The following is a 22,365-nucleotide window of genomic DNA, read 5'->3' as shown; positions in this document are numbered from 1 at the left end:
TCTTAACAGAGAAGTTCTCTCACATCTTTGTGCAAGCATCACCACTAAAACATTATCTCCCTTGCCCATCCACAGCCTGTTAATTCACCTCCAGTCACAGCTGTTCTATTAACGTATTTTACAACTCAAAAACTACAATAAACCAACTGATTTTGAATATATTTGCCTCTTCTGTGATGTAGCAGATGACTTGGACCTCGTAGTCCTTGACTGACAATAAAGGACTTACATATTGACACACACATTGCATCCACAATGCGGTTTGTTGATACAAACACAGCAGTTGCGTAGAGCACAGATGGGCAAGTCCCACAGATGGGCAATCCTTTTATTTCCCACAGTAACAGTCAGATACAATCCTGTTAAAAAGTATAAAAATATCTTTGAGTTATTTGTTTGAATCTGGAAACGAGGTAGGCAGAAGTTTATTCTAGCCAGAGCTTGGGAAAACCAAGAGTGACATACCCATACTTCTGTATGTAGTAAGAAAAAAAGGAATAAATAAAATGGTGTTACAACACCACCTGGTGAGCATTGCGAGAATTATTGGCTGTGTATGTATTTTGGGGAGCTTCTCCAAGGGATCTTTCCTGCGAAGGAAGCAGATCAAGTCTTACGGGGGATTCCACCGTTTCCGAGATGAATTGTCCTCGTGGCGAGATCTTTCTCTGGAAAAATCTTTATAGAATTGTTTAATACTCAAGCTCTTCAGGTTTAGGGATGAGAGAAGAGGAGAATAGCGAAGCATTTATGAAAACCAGTTGCAGCCTAAGAAACCCAACCTCCCTTGAACTCCCCCTGTCTTGCTCAGTAGAGGCAAGCTCCTGCAGAGGGCAATGCACATCACCTAAAGCCCCAACACAACACATCCTGCAGTGGAGCGCACCTCTGCTGACCCCAGGCGAGTACATCTAGGTGGCCTCGCTGCTTTAGTAAATTACCCTTCTGTAAATCACATCCACTGGTCCTTGCTAGCAGTGCTCAGACAGGCACTGAAGATCATTTCTGAAATGATCCTAGAAACCTTTATGCAAATATTGCAAACGGTAACCTAAAGGCAATTTATGCAATTAGAAAATGTCTTTATGTAGCTATTCTTCCATCTGGAAGACAAATTGTTTCTTTGCGGGTTTTCTCGCAGATGTAGGATATTCAGGATTGAATATTGCATGTTGTTTTGTATTTATCCAAATGCACTTCCATTGAGTGAAAACCTCATGATTTGGGCTCCTTCTAGTGAAAGACTTCATAATCTAACCACTGTGAATTACATCTACTCTCACCTACACAGCATGGGAAGTTAACTGATACCTAGAAAGCTCAGCAGGACCTGAGTGAGAAACTATTCCACAGTTACAGGCTTGCCTAGGCATGCCTTTTACAAAATAACAGCCGTGGATTTGCAGCACCCTAAAAATGGTTTAGAAGAAACCAAGTATTTTCTTCCTTCACGTTTCTGTCAGAGGCCTCCATGCCACAGGGACAGCCAGAAGGGTGGCTCTGGTTCTAAAGATTCTGAATGCAATGCAGAAGAGCAACTCAGAACTTGTGATTAGGAGACCTCCTTAACAGACCGCCTCTACAAGGTCTTATTTTGATTCCCTGACTTCTACTGCTTTTCTTAGGAACAAGGAAGCAGTGACTTATGCAGAGGAAAGATGCAATAGGAAGTGATTAATGACATTTGGATATCGTAAGAAACAATATTTCCTGCCTCCATTTGAGTTTCTAGAGACACACTTAACCTCTGATTGGGCATTTATACTTTGACACGCCACCAGTAAATTTTGTTGAATCTGGTCTAATAGTCCTGCCACCTCCTGTGAATTTCCCTGGATGTTTCACCAACGTGCATGAAAGCGTGCATTTTTCTTTTGAAGTATTGCAGTGATGCAGCATTATCCTTTGTTTATACAATAAACCCTGGGAGGAGGAAAACCTCTTGTCCTCAGAGAAGTCAAAATTATATCTTTCCCAGCTGATGGTCCAGATGTTGTTAGTGTATCACAAGTGAAGCTGCTTCCCCAGAGGTGTTATTCTTTGTCCTTATTAAATTTTATGAGATGCTCACTTTTATAGTTCTCTTTAATTTCTCTGTAGTCATGCAGGCAAAAGAATATCACACATTTCAATGGCATTAGAAATGAAAACAAATTTGTTTTCTGAGTTAATATTTCTGTGTCAGCCTTTCTTTAGAACATTCTGGTTTTCAGTTTTTCCACATTACCATCTTCCTTACATATACAATTATATACATAGATAAAGGATTGATCACAAATAGTTTTATATCTTCTTTCAAGACTAGCACTTTTTTTAGCTGAAGTTAGCTATGATCTTTGTTTTGACCGAAAGAGATTAGATTAGCTACTTCTGTAAGGGTATGCATTTCCAGAACTGCGGCCAATCCACCTCTTCCCTTCATCCAGTTTTACACAATTAGGTTAGCCACAAAGGGACCCCATCAGAGGGAGCACAAGACTATCTATATTTTGTAATGTATAGCATGGTGCTGTTGTGGATAGTACAGGAAAGAAGTATGGGCCTTGAGGGAAAAAACTTAAATGTCTTATAAATAGTAACAACAGTCATGTATACACAGCCTCAAATTTCTCATTATTTACTTTGAAGATATTTGTGATTTGCATGCAAAATGAAATCAGGGTAGTATTTGGAATAAACATAATTTTAATTGGAAGCTTTTGTGTATAATCCAATATGAGAAAATGGACTATGTTTATTCTTTCTGATACTTTCTGGGGGCATCTGTTTACTTCATACCAGTAATTTATAGAATTTCTGGACCATTTTTTGTCATCTTGCAGTAAAAAACCTACAGTCTACTCCAAGTAGTAAAAAGAAGGGATTGGAAACTGGGCGATTAAAAAAAGGAAGTCATATTTCATCAAAGGACAGCAAAACTTCTTCCAAGACAGACCTTGTACAGGAAGTCCCAGTGATGAAAACAGATGAATCTTTCCACTTGGAAAACTTTGAAAATAATGTTGGAAGTCCACAACAAGTAAGAGTTTGTTAATCACTGGGATTTAGGAATGAAAAAAAAAAAAAAGGCAAATGAAAAGTGAAAGGTTACTACTAATTCTTTGGTACATGCGGAGATCTATTCTGGGGCAAGAACAAGGAATCCAAAATTAAGATTGTTCATAGCTTTTGAATGAGGTGATGAAAAAAGGATAATGTATATGTATGAATGACTAAATGAGTAGGAGGTTTCATATCAGGGTGATTTGCTCTATCTTTAAGTGTTCTTCATTTGGCAAATCCAGTACAGGTATAGCATAACTTTCACATAAAGATCAAAAATTGCCAGAAATTAAATTAACATTTTGATGCTTCAGTATGAGCTTTCTTTGAAATATTTTATAGAAGGCCATCTCTAATAGTTTGCATAAACACCTATTTCCAGTCAGCTGCAAGCTTTAGTAACAGACACGTAATATCTGCTACTTGAACCAAGTTTGTCAGAGGCTAATGTCAAACCATGGTTTTTCTTGATGTCATTTAGTATTATTTGTCTATTTTAGAGAAGTTAAGTATACTTTCCAAAACAGTTCTTGTTTTACACCTCCACATGTTTTTCACTTCCACGTGTTTTTCTGCTGTGATTTTTTTCTTGATAGTTGAGTTCAATTGAAACAAAATAACCTAAGAAAACAAAAATTATCGAGAAATAAACTCCAGAGTTGTTCCTTTGACTTAGAGATGGCATTAGAATTTTGGAAAACATGTTCTAAATATAATAATTTCTAGTTCAGTTTAGACAATGTTTAAAACAGCCCATGGACCCTATCACATCTACCTCAAATTAAGGCATTATTGAGTGCTAGTACAAGGGCTCAGAGCCCTGTAGTAGGTCTTAAAATCAAAGACAAAAGTCTTTGTTTTAGTACATGGCATACATAGGGAAGTTACATGGAAATCTTACAGGAATGTAGCTCCTTATTGTGTAGCCCAGTTTAGTTTTACTTGATGAACACATGAGTAATTGTTTAATTTCACAGGAATTAAAATAAGATCTGTGGAATTAACATTAATTTTTTAAGCTTCTTGTGAATGCTGTTATGTGCAAGCTTGTAAATTAATTATGTGTTTTATTTGCTGACTTCAATAGCTGGCACTTTACTGACCTGCAGGACTTGAATGCTTGCTGTAATTGTTATGACTTCAGCAGGCTGCATTTTCTTTCACAGTCTCACCAGTATTCAATACAGGCATTGGTGTTGCATGATAGTTGGCCACTTACTGAGAGTGAATCTTTGCTTGTTCAGGAACTGAAAGAAATGCAGAAAGATGAAATCAAAGGTAGGTTGATCTAAGTACATATTTAGTCAAATGTATCATGTTACTGATTAAAAATAAAATTGCTCCAAGCAACATTTTTTACTGGTTGAGTGAAATAACTAGGCAACAAAACTTTTTGTTCTGTAGCTCTTAGAAATGAAGTTTGATTGCATGAATCTACATGTTCAGTTCACAAAATATAAGGAAATCAGACTCACCTTCTTAGGGCTCAGCTTTAGGTAGAGATCTGGAACAGAAACATGCCTACTGATAATTTAAGAGAATGCAAGAGGGAGGAAAAGGCCTGGTTTGGGAAATGTATTGCTTCTGTACAAGAAGGACTTAGCAAGAGAGAAGATTAGGAAAGCTCCCAAGTACAGTCTGTATGTCTAAGTCACAAAAGGGACAGAGAAATTACAGAAGGTTTTGGGTTTTTTACAGATTTTTGTAGCATTTCTTCTTAAGGGACAGTAAAACCAATCCCAAGACACATTAAAAGCACTTAGAATCCTAGTCAGTTTTCTGTAAATTAGAAAAATGTCTTGTATTTGCTTCTTCTTTTATCAGCAAGCTTAACACAAAATTATTTAGAGCGTAATTACATTAAAGTTTATCACTCTGGATCCAAGAGACAGGGAGGCAAGGCTGCTCCCCCTGCACATTCCCAGGTCCAGCTGTTTGTGAGGCTGAAGATGTAATCCCACCAGGCACTTGTACATAGACACACAAACACACATGATGTGTATGTATGTGTGTATATATGCATATAAGTATCTACACACACACGTTGCCAGCTACACAGATCTCACACGGACACTCAGAGCACACACACAGACAGCACCAGCTGCCTCATCCTGCTTTTCCCTCTCAAGCTGGAAAGGATGGAAGTTCCCTGGATGACTATATGTTTCTAAAGAGGTGGATCCTTGCTCCAGCTGCACTTAGACACTGAGTGTGCCCAGTAGCTTGCCTCTGCATTCCCTACAAGCTCTGAGGCTGCAGCCCTACTCCAGCTGCTGGTGCAGAACATCACACACACATGCAGCTGATTCTCCTGTGTTCTCATCCCTAGGTTTCTGCAGAACCAAAAATATTATTTTCCATCATTCAGTAAATATTCTGTATTGTTAATAATAAAGTTCTATAAATCAATTTTTAAAAGAAGCAATAAGAAGAAATTATTTGCTTCCTTATACACATGCACTTGCTAATACCCAAAAAAATTTATTTAGGGTGGTTTGGTTTTTATTTACTAGTGATATGTCTCACTTTTTATTCTATTTACATCTTTCTTTTTAAATGTCTGGTCAAGCCTTTTTGTTTGTTTGTTTTTGGTTTGGTTTGGTTTTTTGGTTTTTTGTGGTGTTTTTGGTTTTGTGTTTGTTTGTGGGGTTTTTTGGTTTTGTTTTGTTTGTTTGTTTTGTTTTGTTTTGTTTTGTTTTTTTTGTAACTTCCAGTACTCTGGACTGAACTTAGATTCAGCAGCGGTAATTGCTGATGGATATTATTTAATTTCTTGGGTTTGGGATGTATGCAATATTTGAGGGGTTTTTTTAGCATTTCTTCAGTTATTATTATGCAACTTTAAAAAGATGTACCTTCTTGATTTACTGTAATCTCTAGATAGTTTTAGTAGCATTTGAGGAGCTAAGTCATGTAGGCTTACAGGCTTGTACACAGTATATTTTGTTGTGTTCTTCACAATATCATCTTTTCTTCCTAGATGATTCTATTCATTCTCTTAATTTTCCCTGTTAGACTGCTTCTTACAGTAGACATCCTATTTCATCCTCTTACCTTTCTGAGCTGGCTACATAGTGACAGCTTGCACTTGACAGTATCCTTTTATACAGCTTCACCGTGGTCTGTAAAACTGCAGGTCAAAGGAGGTCACTTAGTCTCTTAAATTTCTTCACTAATTCTCAGCTCATATCACTGAACCTTGTCAATGTCATGAGTGTTCTCATGTTGAATTCAAAGTGGCAGTATTCCATGCTAATTGATGCTTATTTGCAGTCAGACATCCTTAAGCTACAGTCAGTGATAACAAGTACTTTTTTTTTTTTTTGTATTATTTTCAAGTGGTGTAATTTTTCTGCCCTCTAATAAATGCTGCCTTTCAAAGTAACCCAAATCCATTTCACAGTTCTTATTAACTGAGTGTTTCTGTTTATACAAGGATACCAACAGATTGCCTAGGAGTTTAAACACAACTTATATCAACAGAGTTGATGACTTAAACCAACAGAGTTTAAACACAGCTTATATCAAAAAGTTTTAACACCAATACTCATTTAATACTTAGTGTATATTTTATGTACCCCTATTAACAGCACTATTTATCTGAAGTGCTTACTATCATTAAGTATTTTGGGGGAAAGACCAAACAGTTATTCCTTTTCTGATTGTGAACTACTCTTAAATCACTTTGAAAATTGACCTTTAACATTTAAAACTGCTAACACAAGTTGTCAGATCGAAAATTCATATAATAATAGTGTTGGTGTGTAACCAAAAAGGTATTGTTTTAGCATGTGATTTTTGAGAACACTGCAGTGAGCCAGGTGAAAAATTACTGCAAAAAATTTTCCCTTTTCAAGTATCCCTTTTTCATGCAAGCCAACAGTGCCATCTGGAGTTAATTTTGTATTAAAGCTAATTTATCGTGGCAAAAGCATATTTCAACTTTTTATCAAGATCTAAAATCTTTTGATCTAGTCTCCCTTTAAATGAAGACCCATGCTATTATACTATTGATATTCACCAGTATTATAAATACTTATTTAGAGCATTTTGAAGAAAGTAAATTCTCAGCTATACAGATGCTATGATAATTTTGTATTTGTTGATGTTTGTACTTGTAGAAAGACAGTGGTAGTGAAAGTTACTTTGTGATTAATACTTAGTCATATTTATTATATATGAAATCCCATTAAATGTTTTATTAAAGAGCCCACTGCACAAACATTAAAAAGGCATTAGGCAGGAAAACCTAAGTACACAGAAATTAGGAAGTTTCACATAGGTTATTTATGCTGTCTTACTGTCTTCATTCTTTTCTCTCTTTCTTCCTCTTTTTTTTTTTTTTTTTTTTTTTTTTTTTTTTTTTTTTTTTGTGTGTGTGTGTGAGAGAGAGAGAGAGAGACTGGTTTTTTATTTGTTGGTTTGGTTTGTTTGGTTTTTTTGGGGGGGGGTTGTTGGTTTTTTTTCTCCTTCTTCTGAGACCTGTTATGGAGCAAGTCTTCAGTGGAAAAAAACTTTTAAAAATGTAAGCTCAAGATCTTTATTCCTTTGTAAAAGGGGAGCAATCAGCAGGCAATCTTGCCTGTACCATTTTCAGTTGCTTGACTGTGTGAACAAAATCATTTTAAGGTCCATTTTGTATAAAGGATTTTCAGCTATTATGTTTTGGGGTTCTTTGGTTTTATTTTTCATGTAGTAAGCTCATAAGTTTCACTGTGCAGCTGTCACAAGCCCAAGCTGAATGGTCACTGCATGCTGACTGCAGCATGCATATGACATATTGCCTTAAATTAACTTAGGAGTGTGAGCTGTTGATGAGAGAGGGCTATCTATGCAACTGGGACAGCAGGAGATAGAGTTGGTAGGAGATAGAGATAGAGCCCAGGTAGGAGAGGTAGGTTTGAAAAGGCAGGACAGGCAGTATGCTTTGGAATATTCCTTTTTATCCTCCAGAGCAGTGAAAGTTTCTCCCACAGGTTTTATTTTCTCACAGAACTTGCTGGCTCATGCCAAGGAGAGGATTCCATGGGATGTTTAATGGGTTGTTCAGATCTCTCTGTCTTTCTCTTTCCCAGCTGGCCTGTCAGCAGTGATTAATCACTTGCCTGGTGTTCAGTGAACAAATAGTTTGCAGAGGATACATGATGGTGCTGGAGATCTCTAAGCTACACTCTAACCCCACACCACTACTGCAACCAGATTATTGGTTTGCTGCTATCCTAGTGTATTTTTTCTGTAATTTTAGTGTCTGGGTGATTTTTGAAAAGATTTTTGACATTGCCATCTCTCAAGAATCCTTTGAGGGTCCAGTCAAAGACAGGAAAAGCAACATCTGAACTTCTCAATCTTTTCTTAATGAAATGAAAGTCCCACATGGGGCAACGAACCGTCATTACTACCAACTATTGGGTCATCCAACTAAATGATCAGAGCCTATTTCAGATAGCAGGAGCGTGATACCTTCTCAAAGAAAGCTTCAAAAGACTCCTCTGTATTACGCCTATGAATAAGATAGATTCTCTGTAATTTAAATTTCATAAACCAGGAGTAGCTGTCTATCTTGCCTAAAAAAGAGAAATTATGTATCTCAATCTGAAGCTGAGTTTCAGCTAGGAATCTTTTGGTGCAATTGTTTAACTTGTCATAGACAGGACATGAGACTGGATGATCATTTTGGTCCCATTTGGCATTAGACTAAATGAATTTTTGTATAAATAATTGAGGAGCAGTCGAGAAGCTAATTTTAAAGTTGCTGTCAGCTGTGTGTCATCGCTGTCAGCCGACGTGATGCCCAAGCTTTTCTTGGTGCCACAGTTATAAAAACTGCCACTGAGAGTTTGTGATGATTGATGCATAAGCTGTGAGCTGGAATGGCCTTTTACTTTCTGTATCACCTGCCTGACTTTCTTCTTACCATATCCCATACAAAGCATTTGCTTGGCTTTGCCCTTAGAAAAGCCCCAAGTTGCTACTTGCATCTCCCTTTGAATCAGAGTGGGCTGCATGCCAAAATGCATTGCCCTTCCAGGCATTTCTGGAGGTTGATCTCCAAACTAAGGATACTGCTCGCTCTGCTGAGGGAGTGGGAAGGGCTGGGGGGAACCTGGACAGTGCAGCACATAGGAGAGCTTGGAGATCTCAACTTAATCTTGCCCTAAGCCTTCATATCTGGAGTTAAAGTAGGTTACCTCATTCTAGCCCTGTCATTTCTTATGCTTGCTTGTTCTTTACTAACTTATCAGGGCATGCTATAAGTTCAGAGCATCAAAATGTTATCATTCAGAGCCACAAAATATATCTAGAAACCAGACAAAGCCTGTAGTATCCCATGACATAGAAAATCATTGTCTGAGATCATTTAGCTAACTACACAGAATGTCTTTTGAGTGTTTGTGTAAACAATAAATAGTTTATCTCTAAAAATTAATTATTCCTTCAATAATGCATGTACAGCAGCCTGATTTATGGTGCTAGTGTATAACGATGGTGTGAAATTAAAGGGAAAACCGTTTATGTAATAATTTTATAACTTTGAATTATCTTTTCTGTTTTATATTTGCATTTCCTGTGGATTTGTTTTACTATATTCAATATTTGTGGAGACCACTTTAATTTTTGCTTTCAGTCTTTAATATATGCCTTAGTAGCACTGCATCAACTCAAGCTTTTTTGGTGTCAGTGGACATTTTTTAAGTAGCATAAGGAGATAAGAATAATACCATTTCTAGACAAATACCTGTACTATGTATGGTGTAATACTTATATACCATATCATATATATTTGTATGTGGATCTAAATGTGAGTTAAAAACATGCTTCTATCTATTTAACATTTACAACTTTATAACATGTAACATATAGCTGTGACATTGCAGATCTCATCCAAAGCTCATTAATTGTGTAGTACAATGATTTGTCCTCAGTAGAAAGAAATTGGAAAAGCGCTAAGCAAAAGATAGCTTACCTTAAAAGCATTAAGTGAAAGATATCTTATTATTGTCAGACTGTGAAGCAGTCACTCACATCAACTTTTTTCTGAGAGAAGTCCCATGTTTTACCGTATTGGCTAAATCTAGGTTTTCGGCACTTGTCTCAATGTTTCAGGCAGCAGCAAGGTGGAAGGAAATGGAAATTTCAGACTCAGGTTTTTAATCTTTCTCATAATGTTTTGGATTCATCTCTGGTTGTTTCAACTGACGTATTCTTTATGCTATTAAAGTTACATGCTGTTACATGCTTTATATATAAATTTATTTTTAAAAGATTATGACATGCAAGAAGTCTTGTTTATGGCTCTTACCAGCTAAGACATTGCAAAATAAGTGTTGCAAATGTCAATTCTCAGTATCCTTAATTCAAACATATAGTATACATATGTACTGATAATATAATTAATTTTAAAAGTTCTCAGATAGTTCTGACAATGACAATTTTGCATTTCTTAAATATGCATTGGGTCTCACACTGGTTTCCTTGCCTTACCTTCCTTGCATTTTTGATGGGGTGTATCTACATTCTCTGTTCTAGACAGACTTAGGATGTGAGGTAATGAGAACATTGACTTTACCTGACAATACCTTACCTTCCCGGTGCATAACAAATGCTGGCAGAGAGTGTATGAACTGCATGAGGCAAGTGAGAGTCAGGCTGTGATTCTGTGCATTGCAGTCCTTATACTGACCCATACACAATGCAGTGACTGCTGGCAGGCACCATGGAAAACTCCCAGTTAAGCCCTGGGTAAAGCGCTATTTAGGACAGATAAGGCTGTCACAATGTGTTCACCTTGCAAGTACGGTTTTAAAAGTAGTTTAGTCCAATCAATATTCTTTATTGGTCATACTTGAAAGTGTCAACTAATTAATTTGCTTTCCTTTGCCTCTCTGTATGGCTGTTTTGTACAGTTATTCCACCCCGGGTTTTATATGGGGAGCTATATTTATAGATAACAATAACATCCTCTAATTCACTATGCATTATAACTACATCTGAGTAATACACAGGGGAAAGGATGAGGAGCACAGCTTTCCCCTAACTCTCACTTCTTTCCAAGTAAAAAAGATTGCAAATATTCATAAATCAACCAGAAGACCAAAAGAGAAAGCATTTGAGAAGACAGAAAAAGAGCAGTTCCAGAAAGAGGGATCATCACTTGAATTTCAGGTGAGAACAAAGCCAAAGCCTCCATTTGTTGAATGTGCCATCCTTGTACTGAATATAGAGATATTCTCAGGTCTGCAGATCAGTACGACTAGGACTTCTAATGTCCCCTATATTTCTCCATACCCCTGTTTTGCCACCTTTTAGCCTAACACCTGAGAAAGGTTGAATTAAAAATTTGTTGAATTTAAAAGGTGTGCATCCCAGATTTAGAGATACAATTTGCTCATTTATTTGTTTATGTATAAAGGAAAAACTGGTTGTTCCTTTCGTTGGTGTAGTTTCTGTCTCTGCTGAAGGCTTACTAAATTCCAAGAATTCACCATATTTGTGTCTCATTAATTCCTTATTGTTTTGGCTTCCATGGGTTCCTAGGGAGATGAAATAGGTCTTTCCACTGTAGTCAGTTCCTGTCTCATACACTACAATTGTCATTAGCAGGAAGACATACAGTGGCAGAAAAATTGGTATGTACTTGCTTAGTTGGAAGTTCTTATCCCCTGGGGTGGATCATCTGAGTGTTCTGTGCCTGTCTGAAAAGCTATTGCCAGCCTTTTTGCCTTTAAAGGAATAATTGACATTACTGGTTGCAAATGGATTAATGGAAAGCAATGAAGAAACTGACAGCTCCTTGTTTAATGGCTTTGCTTTTGCTGGGAATTTTGCTGCCTCAGGGCATGTAGTTTGAGGAAAGAACCATAGAGGTTTTCATGAAGAAATCTCTACTGATTTTTTTAATTGACTAACCTTGCTGCACAGCAGACTTGCCTGTGATTCATATCCACACCTAATTATACAGAGTTCTGGAACAGTGCCTTACTCTAGAGATGCTGGGATGATGGGAGTCCACCACTAAAACAGATATACAAGTTTTGAGATGGAGCCCTTGCAGATAAAGAAGATGCCCTCCTTTAGTCTCAAACAAGAGCTGAACTCCTGATCCTGGTTCTAAGTCTTAGACTTAAAGCTTCTTCAGATGGTATATTTTCCAGAAACTTATGCAGCACAATATCTCATTTCTTGGTCAGGCAGCAGAATAGCCTAGTAGACTTCAAGCCCTGTTTAGCCTGTGGTTATGGAGAAGCCATGCCTTTAGGTGTTTTCACTTTGGGAAGTGATTGGAAAAGAACCTTATAAGACAGAGCAAGGTTTATTTCTCTACAAAAATCCTATTTGAATATAATAAGGCATCTAGTAAAGAAGGAAGGGAAAGGGGAAAGGGATGGAAAGAAGAGGAGCTTGGCAGGGAGGTAAAATGCATGAAAAATCACACAAAATACTCTTGTTCAGACAAACTGTTCAGAAAAACTAGGAGTATGGAGCATTCTGCACAAGGGTGGAGAAAAACATGTAAACAAAACACCTCAAAGAGCTTCCAGGCATTGCAAAGTAATCTTTCTTTCCTTTGGCAGCCTCTGTGTCATAATGCATATCAAAGTCTGTTAATGTACAATGTGTATCAGTCAGAAAAATTATCAGTATACAAAAACATAACTTCATCCTAAAGAGTGGTAATAGATGCCTACCAGTGACTACATGATGTTTATGATACGTTCAGCCAGGAGATTCAAACACACCCTACTGGATTTTCCGCATAGTTAGTGAACAGAAAGAAGCAGACTTTCTGGAGGTGAAGAAAGACACCCGGCGAGTAGATGAGATCAGAGCCATGAAAGAAGCATGGGAGTCTGCGGAGCCAGGGAGAGCTGTCAAGGTAATATCAGAGTGCTATCTCTGCAGTGATGTTTCTTCACAAGTTCCAGGAGTTGTTGTAATGGTAGAGTAGTTGCTACAACAGAAGCCTGCCTTCATAGGGCTGTACTCTTCACCCCTCTGGAAGACAAGAAATTTTACAGTTTAAAGAATTAAAAGTGATTATGTGCCTGAATTCTGGGTAGGAATCCAGATCATCTATGTCAGGCTTCTGTAGGTCACTAAGATTTTAGATTCTGCTTTGCAAAACATAGAAAAGCTTCTCCTTAGCCTACTACCTCTACACATTTGCAAAGCTTCTACTTGTGACAAATTTAATGTATAGCATGAACAGATTCTATCGAGAAATACACTGCTATAAACATGCCAAAAATTATTTCTCCTGAAGAAGTGGCACCTATTCATATCAGTACCCAAATCGTCCTTTGCAGCCAGAATTCCAAATTCAGTCTGCATTGCAGGTTACCCATGAGCCTATAACACCCTCAGTATGAATTCACTGTTTTGGAGAAGCAATACTGATCTAGTTGCCAGCTGCATCTGGGTGCTTTTGACATGACATATGCTTGAGATGGAAAACTAATACATGTTCTTTCTAGCAAATCAAAAAGTACAGTGCTGATTCTGAACTCGAAACATTATTATCAAAGAAAAATAAAAGAACAAAGTGCAGTCTTCCAGCTCACCTGACAGACGTTCCCTATCACCACCAATACTATTGCCCATTAAGGGATATTCAGCTAGAATCCCCAGCTTAAAAATTTGAGTTCTTTAATATTACCTTTCAGAAATGAACCTCAGACATGAGTCTTCCCAGTTACACTCTCAGATTTTCTCAGTTCTTCCCAGTGTGTTCAAAGCTCAAAATGTTTCCTGACACTACTCTATTAAACTCTGAAACTAAGGAGAAATGCTGCTCTGCAGCTTTGATTGGTTTTGCTGAGACTGAAAATGCAAGTACAGCCTCCTAAAGATTAGCTGGACATGAATCCCCTTTTATGTGCAAAGACTTTACATTATCACCATAATGGTTCTATCATCATTACCTTTTTTAATCAGAAAATCAACTGAATGGAAACTACAGGGTTCCATTTTTGAAGCCCCTTAAGTTTGTGACTTTTTTTAAACAGCTGCTGTTAAGAAAATTGCAGCAATAACAGAATATGCTAAAACAAGGTCTAAATTGGGGGTATGCTAACCAGATTAAGGAGCTTCCCCTCTCCTTTCTTCTTGACAACCGTGGCCCAATGTCTGCCTATTTCAGGGGTCACAGATCCTCTGACTCTGGAAATTGACCAAGGCTGACCAAAAGCCAAATGGGTTCTGTGTCCATTCTGGCAATGACAGCCCTTAAGAGAATGCCAAGTGAGTCAAAGTTGCCATCTGAAAAGGCAGAAGTGCTGATGTCTAGTTTTGGCATCAAAAATAATTGAGTCTGAAAGGGCTAGCACCCAAAGGTCTCATTTTTCAAGAGGAAGTTTAAATCATCAGGCTGTAGGAGCTCCTAGGATGAAGTTATAGCTCCCTAAGGAGGTGCATTAGCCATACTTCCAGCTATACAGCTTTTGTTTTATTTTTAATCCCAATGCTATTTTAAACTGCCAGAGATCAGTGATTTCCCAGTATTTCATTGGACACTGATCTCTCGTGTGTGTGCAATGTCTCAGGACTGATTCTGTGGGATCCTGCATCTTTTCCAATTCCAGCACCAGACAGACTTGCACACTGCACCCTGATGTTAGGTCCTATTGAAGACCAAGAGAATCCTACTTTTGAAAATTCTTTGAGATCTAAAATACGCAGTAAAAGTTTTGTTATCTGTATTATAAAACTGTGATCTGTAGGCTTTTCAGGAACGGGTGCGTTTCATTAATAAGCATGCTGTGAGAGATTCAGAGGAACCCATACCTGGGGCTGGGACTGCCAACTTAACACCTAGTTCAGGAGAAACAGGTAAGAGTATAATTTTCTGTGTCTTCTGCTCAGCATATTCCACTCCTTAGGAAAGACTTTTGCATTATATACTGGTAATAGAGGGATAGATCAGCCCCGATAAAGGTGTCCAAATGTGAAATGGTAGGCTTGCTCTCTATCCCCTCTTTATTTCAATTGTTTCATTGCTCTATTTCCAGACACAGATACAGCCTCACAACTCTTGGAGGCTCCTAAGTTACCCTAAAGCAAACTTCAGGTAGCCCTTCTGTAGTAGAATTCTAACCCTAAATTCATCTGAAATTTTTGGGGGTAGAGGTAAATACCTTCTCCCTCAATTCCAATTACCAGAGTTCATTAGTGTAGAAATGCTAAATAAGTGTTTAGCAGCTAAAGTAATGTTAGTAAGAGACTAATACACCTAAAGTGCATACTGAGTTGCATCAGTTTCCTTCATAAGTGTTGTCTAATTTTATTTAGTGATTACAGTTTCTGTGGATTCTTCATATGTATTCCCTGCCAACTTCTGTACCCTGATGAAAAGTTGAACTGGTGCAAGTCTTCAAGCTGTTTGGTGGTTTTTGTTTGTTTGTTTGTTTGTTTTCTTCTGTGAATACACTGAGATCAGGCCATCACAAAAAGGAATGAATACTTCCCAGTCTGATTGTGACAATATCTATTCATGACTCATGTGCATGGAGCTAGAACCTATGACCTGTACTTAACTATAGATTAGTATTTTTCCATCCCAGTAAGTAATCTTCACAAGAAAGGTTCAGAACTTAAAGTAGAATTAATCCTCACCTAATGCCTTTAATACAGTATTGGTTACTTGAAACAATATTGTTTCCTCTAATTTACCAGCTAGAGGACTTCAATATTAATGGTTTTCCACCTAGAGCTTTGCTCTAAACTAAGCATTTAGAGTCTAATACAAGGTATTAGGAAGGAAAGAGTGACACCCCAGTGACTTTAAGTTGTTGTGGTTCTGTTCCACAGAGTGCAGCATTTGGGAATGTAATACTGTAATATGCAATATCTTAATTATGATTTTTATATTCTGGAGAATACTGTTCTAATGGACAGTGTCTAATGCACTTCAGAAGATCAAAGTCACCCTTTGAGACCAGCAGAGAAGGCTGGTGTATTTGTCTATGTATAAACAGTAAATATATAAACAGTAATTATTTTAATGCTCAGAAACGTCTGCCTATTTCTCATGAGAAAAGTACAGTAATATTTTTAACATTTATTCCATTCAATTAATTTATTTAAATAGCTACTGCTATAATTAAGGTAATAAAAGAGGTTTATTAAAAAAAACAAAAACAAAAACAAAAAAAAAACTAGTGCAGTCATCATTCAACCTCATCAAATTTCACAAGTTTTTTCAGCATGAGACAAATTGAAAGATGGAAGTATTGAAATAATGACAAAGCAGCTTAGCCCAGTGTCATGCTTAATATCAGATTGCCATTGTATTGCAAGAATGCTACAATAAAACATAGCATGGTTATTATCCATGTGGTTAAAAAGAGTAAGATTTCAGAATATCAGTTTTGTTATGTCACAGTTCTTCTTGAAACTGGTATTTTTTAAATTAAATCTTCTCCCTGAAAGTGAATATAATTTTTTTAAATTACAGACAGGACTAGAGAATCTGATTTTTATTGATTTTTTTTAACAAAAGAATATTATATCCAGAAGTTGTTTTTATATCTTTAAGGCACTGCAAATTCAATGTTCTTGCTTAGATTTATTAACTTTGTTGAGTAGAGGGAATTTAGCTAAAATACATGTATTAGTTTCATTCTACTATATGTGGGTTTTTTATAGCATCTTTTATTCTATCCTAGGTGTTGGAAATAAAAGGGCAGACATATTATATCTTCTCCACCCCATATTCTCATTTAATAATGTATTTTGCTGAGACAAAGGAAGAAAAATTTATATAAGAATTTAGGTGGAGCTCACTAAGCATAACCAAATAACCAGTTGAATCTGTTTTGTTTTATATTTCCTTACCACAGGAAAGCAAGCACCACAAATGGCTATTGACTCAAGAGTAAGAACACAGCAAAAAAAATGGGAGCTCATAGACCTTAGTCCTTACATGAGGTAAACTGCCCTAATATAATAAATGTCAAAGGTGTTGAATCACTGCACTGCATGTAACGAGTACCTGACACAAGCATTTGAAGAAAATGAGAGTTCAGTGCTTATTTCAGTGTTCTTGAAAGGAGCACATATTTCCGGATCACAGGACATTCTGAGTTGGAAGGGACCCCCAAGGATCATCAAGTCCTGCTCTTAAGTGAATGGCTGGCACAGGGATTGATCCCATAAGCTTGGTGTTATCAGCTGAGCCATCCCAGGGTCATAAGAAATTTGTCAGGATGTTATGCTGGTTTAAAATAACATATTTGACAAATGCAGTTCAGTTAATAATAGTTAATAGCTGAAATAATTGTATTGATTACATTTATTATTCTAAAGAATTATATCCTTTATTACAAGTGCTGACATGAACTTACTGAGCTAATTTACTTGCACCTCCTTATTTGCTGTGCTGCAGCTAGAACCCACTTCATGCTTAAGTCCATTTGTATTCAGTGTGGCGTTTTTACATTTCACTGATCTTCAAAAGGCTAAAAAATGCTGAAAAAATGCTCCATTTTAATTTTAAATTTTAATTTTAAATTGAGAGGGAAATTGGCATTACATTGAAGTGAATAGCATTCAAACAGTAGAAAATATGGCAAAATACCTTCCACAAGCTTGAGTCTTGTAAGTATTTCATTTGTCTTCAAGTCCTTGACTTCTGCATGAGTCATTTAGTACAAAATGTAAAAATATATTATCCACTTACCTGCCATTATGCCAAAAGTAAAACAAAAAAAAAGCAAAAAAAACCCAACCAAAAAAAAAAAAAAAAAAAAAAAAAAAAAAATAAAATAAAAAACCCAAATTATAAATTACATTTGTCTCAATGCAGAATTATAGTATAAAAACTTCTGAAAAGGTATTTCTTGCAAATTAAAAGTAAGTGTCACATGCAGGAATCTTTCCTATGCTCGAAGATGAGCATGATTTTACAAATAGATTTAAAAGAGACACTCAAGTGTAAGAAGACCTGGCTTCAGGAATGTATTTTCTTATTGGTGCTATATAGAAGTGACTCCTCAACCATATCTAACCATATGATGGTGATGTTGCCAAATATAAGCCAAATACCTGCATATAGATGTAAAGCAAAATAGACAACAACCAAAACTACATTTGATATGAGACAAATATCTGCTGTGTATTTCTTTCAGAAGAACAAGGTCTGAATCTGTGCTGAGAAATGAGTCTATCGTTCAACAGCAACAGATACATAAAGAAGAAGAAATCAACCATTTTAGGCAACTTCGCACACTGGCTTTGGAACAAAGACAAAAAGAAAAAAATGACAGAATCTTATTGAAGCAAAATATACTTGAAATGTATGAGAACCTGCAGGTATGTTTTCAAGATTACTTTCCAGTTAACTACTGCTGTGATGTCCACCACTAGTCTGAATATCCTGATCAACCATTAGCAAAATTTTTGTATTCAGTACTAGTGATTAGTAGCAATGAGCAAGCTTGAAATTTCACTCAGGCAAAGTTAAAACTAAAAGTTCTAAAGTAAAAAAATACTGCTGCATGACATCCTTAATATGTTATCTTTAGTACTTTCTTGATACACTCTCTGCAAAGACACTATTGTATCACCATAAAAGGATGGTTCTAAATCAGAAAAAACTGACCATTTGACATACACGACCAGATACTTATTAGGTAAGGCATCTCCAGTCTGGCTATATATATATATATATATATATATATTTTTTTTTTTTTTTTTTTTTTTAAATCGAATTGTATACAGCTTTTTGAAAAGTAATAAAAAAATTACGCAGAGGGATAAGTTGCTCCTAATGTATCTAAGAGACAAGTTAGGTTTTGGAATATACATGATGCCAGCAAATGAAGAATTGAGATTATTAAACCTCAAAAATCATGTCTATAAATAATAAATGTGGTAGCATTAGTGTAAGATCCATTGTGACGATTAATTCAGCCAATGAACTGCACATGAAATTGGTACAAATATTTTCCCAAATTGGCTTAACTGTTGGGAACCAACAGGAACAAAATTATTTGTTACAGTGGTGATAAAATAACTACTATCAATCAGCTGGTGACTATTCAGAGCTCTTAAAACAGGATAAGAGACAGTAAAACCAATTTTACATCAAATCAACCTATTTACAGAAATCTTACTTGAAAACATCTCCTTAACTAGTTCCCAGATAGGTTGATTTATATTACTCAAGTACAGCCCAGCAAGGAGCTGCAGCTCTCCAACAGTGGCCGACCCTAATAAGGATGCCAGTCCAGGTTTTCAGATGTTGCTATGTTTTTGGATGCCTGACATACTGTATATTAGAAGGGCAAATTCTTCACAAGAGTAGATCCTCAACTCTTTCTAGAAAGTATTTCCATTAAAAATGTTTCACAGTATGAGTTTTAATGAGAGTTACTTGGGAATATGCACACTGTGCTGATAATCACTTTTGCTGTTCTTTCATCTGTAGACCACAAAGAACTTTATAAAGATTTCCAGGTATCCCCATTTTTCAGGATGGAAATGGAAAGGGAAATTATTCAGAGGTGTCAAAGTCCCACTTGCCCCAAGTCTCATTGAAGGTCATTATGATTTAGGCTTCTTTAGCTCTTAAAAGGCTACACCTCCTAAGCCATTCCAGCATTTCTGTCTCTGAGTTTTTAATAGACTTGTCTAAGACTGCTAAGCAAGCCAGTAACTGAAAATGGACTAGATTCAGATAGGTAACTACTCTGTTGCCCTATTCTTCTTTCACACAACTAGCTTATTATGGCAGCAGTTTAAAAAGGATTTTTCTGAACTTCCTCTTCTTCATGGTGAAAAGATTGACGTATAGCTGTTTCCTTTATCAATAAACATCCATGTAAAAAGAAAAGGAGAGAAGCTCTCCTTGTATTTACAGAGTCACAAAGTGAAACAGAACAGGAAGGATGCAGTTGCTTGTGGTAAAATCAAGACCAATGTGTTGAGCAGAGCAGTATTGCTGTTTGTTTTTGGCTAGGCATCGTTAGATGAAACACGAGGCAGACTCTACAGCATTCGGGAAGCATACAGAAATCAGCTGCTGGAGGCTGAGCGCAGAAGAGAAGAAGAACTGGCAGCTCAGGAAGCAGCCCTGAAAGCAGAGCGAAAGAAGAAAAACAAAAAATAGTAAAGGTTTAGCAAAAAAAAAGTGTAGTTGCTATCACTCCTGAATTGTACTTAACAGTTTGGGAAAGAAAGTTAATATGCAAAGATGAGAAAAAAAGTTTATTATTTTCAAGTATTTTTGATAGCTATATCACATTTTATTGCTTTGCCTGTTTCTAGTGAAAAAATCAATCTAGTATTCTTTTTAGCAAAATGTTTGGCATTTTGCTTCTCACAAAGCTACTTGCTACTATTGAAGTTTTTATGTTTTACTGCAATAACTTTTGCAATAAAATTCATATTCCATTCAGACACTTCTCCCAAAATCACAGTGTCTTTTGTCTTTTTTTTTTTTTTTCAAACAAAACAAGACATGAATGAATCAGATTTGAAAGAGTGAATGTAACCTGTCAGTTTTGAAAGTCATTTGACCCGGCTCCTTAAATGGATGACAATTTGTGGAGTTTATCGTAATTAAATAGTGGCAAACCACAGTTTTCATATGCTGGCATTGGCAGGCTTACCAAAGCCTGATTGAGAAGGCTCATGAGCTTTCTATGTACTGTAATATTTTTCCCTTCCATCGTTCTCCTTATGTGTTTTGGAATGTCACAGTAACTGTCTGTAGTGACAAACTCACTACACAACCTTCTAAGGCTTGTTAAGCATGCCTTAAAACCCTATTATTCGCTTTGATTATCTTTCCTAGGATGTATTTTGCCCATGCTGGCTTTGCTTAAAATGACTAATTACAATAGACTCTCAGCTGGAATTTAAAATTATTTCTTAAAAGTAAACCAGTGTGTGAATAAAGTGGCAATCACAGGTTTTTTATTCAAATGGTGAAATATTTCCTCTAAGCTCTTGTTTCCGTTATCACAGAATTCCTGTATTTGTGATTGTATTATCAAACACAAAAAACTATCACATGCTGCTGCTCTATCCAGCATTCTTTCCCCAAAAAACACTCAAAAGTTATCACTCTATGCTCAGACAATGATCAAGACTCCTAAAATTCTGAAAATTCTCTAGAACAGACAGAGGGGTTTTAAATGGCTTAAAGTATTTTCCATGTATGTAGTCACAAGCAGAAGCCTGGGAAGTTAGACTAAATATGTATTGTATACCTGCAATATGTCCAGGATGTCCAAAAGCATTTCATAATCTAGGCAAGGTAAGAAACTATGAGACTCATGCATTTGATGTAAATCACAAGGAATTTTATCCTTTGCATTTCTGGCCACTGGTACTGGCTTGCCATTGTCTTTGAAATTAACCTTTCCTCTGCATCTTAACGACCAGATGTTAATCTTCTGCTGCTTTTGCTCACCTCTGTTTTATCCATACCTCACTATTTGTCTTGAACTTGGCTCTCTCTTCTGTCAGTCCTATGACATGTGTGCTTTGTACCTCATCACACCTACACACCTGCTGTGATGCTAATGCCTCCATTCAGCCTCCTTCCTCCCATACCTCACAAACTAAGCTAACTATCTTGAGTTTTTGTCCTTGGAAAGGAAGAATTGAAACCAGAGGCCTAAAACTGCACTAGTGATTTTTTTTTTTATTTCAAAGAGCAGGAGCTAAGTTTTGCTTTGACCCATACAGGCAGCAAATAAAAAGCCTGTCAGTCTTTTGCTATAATTGCTCTTTGTCCTCTCTATTTTGGAATATGGGATATACTGCTTCATAATATTCCATCTTGTTTCCATGGCAATAGCACGTGTTGGTTGTCTTCTTATGTGAATCTCTAAAAAACTTCTGTAGAGGAAGATCAGGCTGAAGTTCTGTTCTTCATGTCACTGCAAGCGCTATAACGACATTGTGTTGTAAAAATCAATCCAGCTCCAAAAGCCAGCATTGTCAACATCTAAATGTTAAAAATTCAGCTAATAAGCTTCATGACCACAACCCATCCCCACATGTAATCAGCTGTCAACTGACTTAAACTCAGGCACAGTGTATTCAGATCTACATTATCAAATCTTGCTCTGATGTTAAACATAGTTCTAAGTTTCATAATTTTCTCACTTTGAAGGGTAATGTGGCATCATCGAAATCTGCTGTGTGGTTTGTGAATGTCTCTATTGGCTCTTTAATCATTTCAACAATGCAGATATGATGAGGGTGTGAATTACTGTCACACTGTTTAACTGCATGTACTTTGGAGTGTGTAATGTTTTAAGAGAAGCACAGTAACAGTTTTACTAAATCCCTGTGCATATTCCAGAAGAACAAAAT

At 36.6% G+C, this 22,365-nt stretch overlaps 1 protein-coding gene across 1 annotated transcript in view; it reads left to right on the top strand.

Moving 5' to 3' along the window:
* ADGB (androglobin) overlaps positions 1-20,146 on the top strand; it is an 86,150-nt gene extending 66,004 nt beyond the window's left edge. The window contains exons 28-35 of the mRNA XM_040058131.1: positions 2,823-3,019; positions 4,209-4,320; positions 11,096-11,205; positions 12,761-12,916; positions 14,760-14,868; positions 16,878-16,965; positions 18,165-18,348; positions 19,997-20,146. Coding sequence (XP_039914065.1) covers positions 2,823-3,019; positions 4,209-4,320; positions 11,096-11,205; positions 12,761-12,916; positions 14,760-14,868; positions 16,878-16,965; positions 18,165-18,348; positions 19,997-20,146 — 1,106 coding nt within the window. The remainder of the gene's footprint in view (positions 1-2,822; positions 3,020-4,208; positions 4,321-11,095; positions 11,206-12,760; positions 12,917-14,759; positions 14,869-16,877; positions 16,966-18,164; positions 18,349-19,996) is intronic.
* The last annotated feature ends 2,219 nt before the right edge of the window (positions 20,147-22,365 follow it).

The sequence above is a fragment of the Hirundo rustica genome, chromosome 3 (genome assembly GCF_015227805.2).
Source record: "Hirundo rustica isolate bHirRus1 chromosome 3, bHirRus1.pri.v3, whole genome shotgun sequence".
Lineage (NCBI taxonomy): Eukaryota > Metazoa > Chordata > Aves > Passeriformes > Hirundinidae > Hirundo > Hirundo rustica.
Note: the sequence above shows the minus strand (reverse complement) of the source record. Positions and strands in the feature narration are given on the sequence as shown.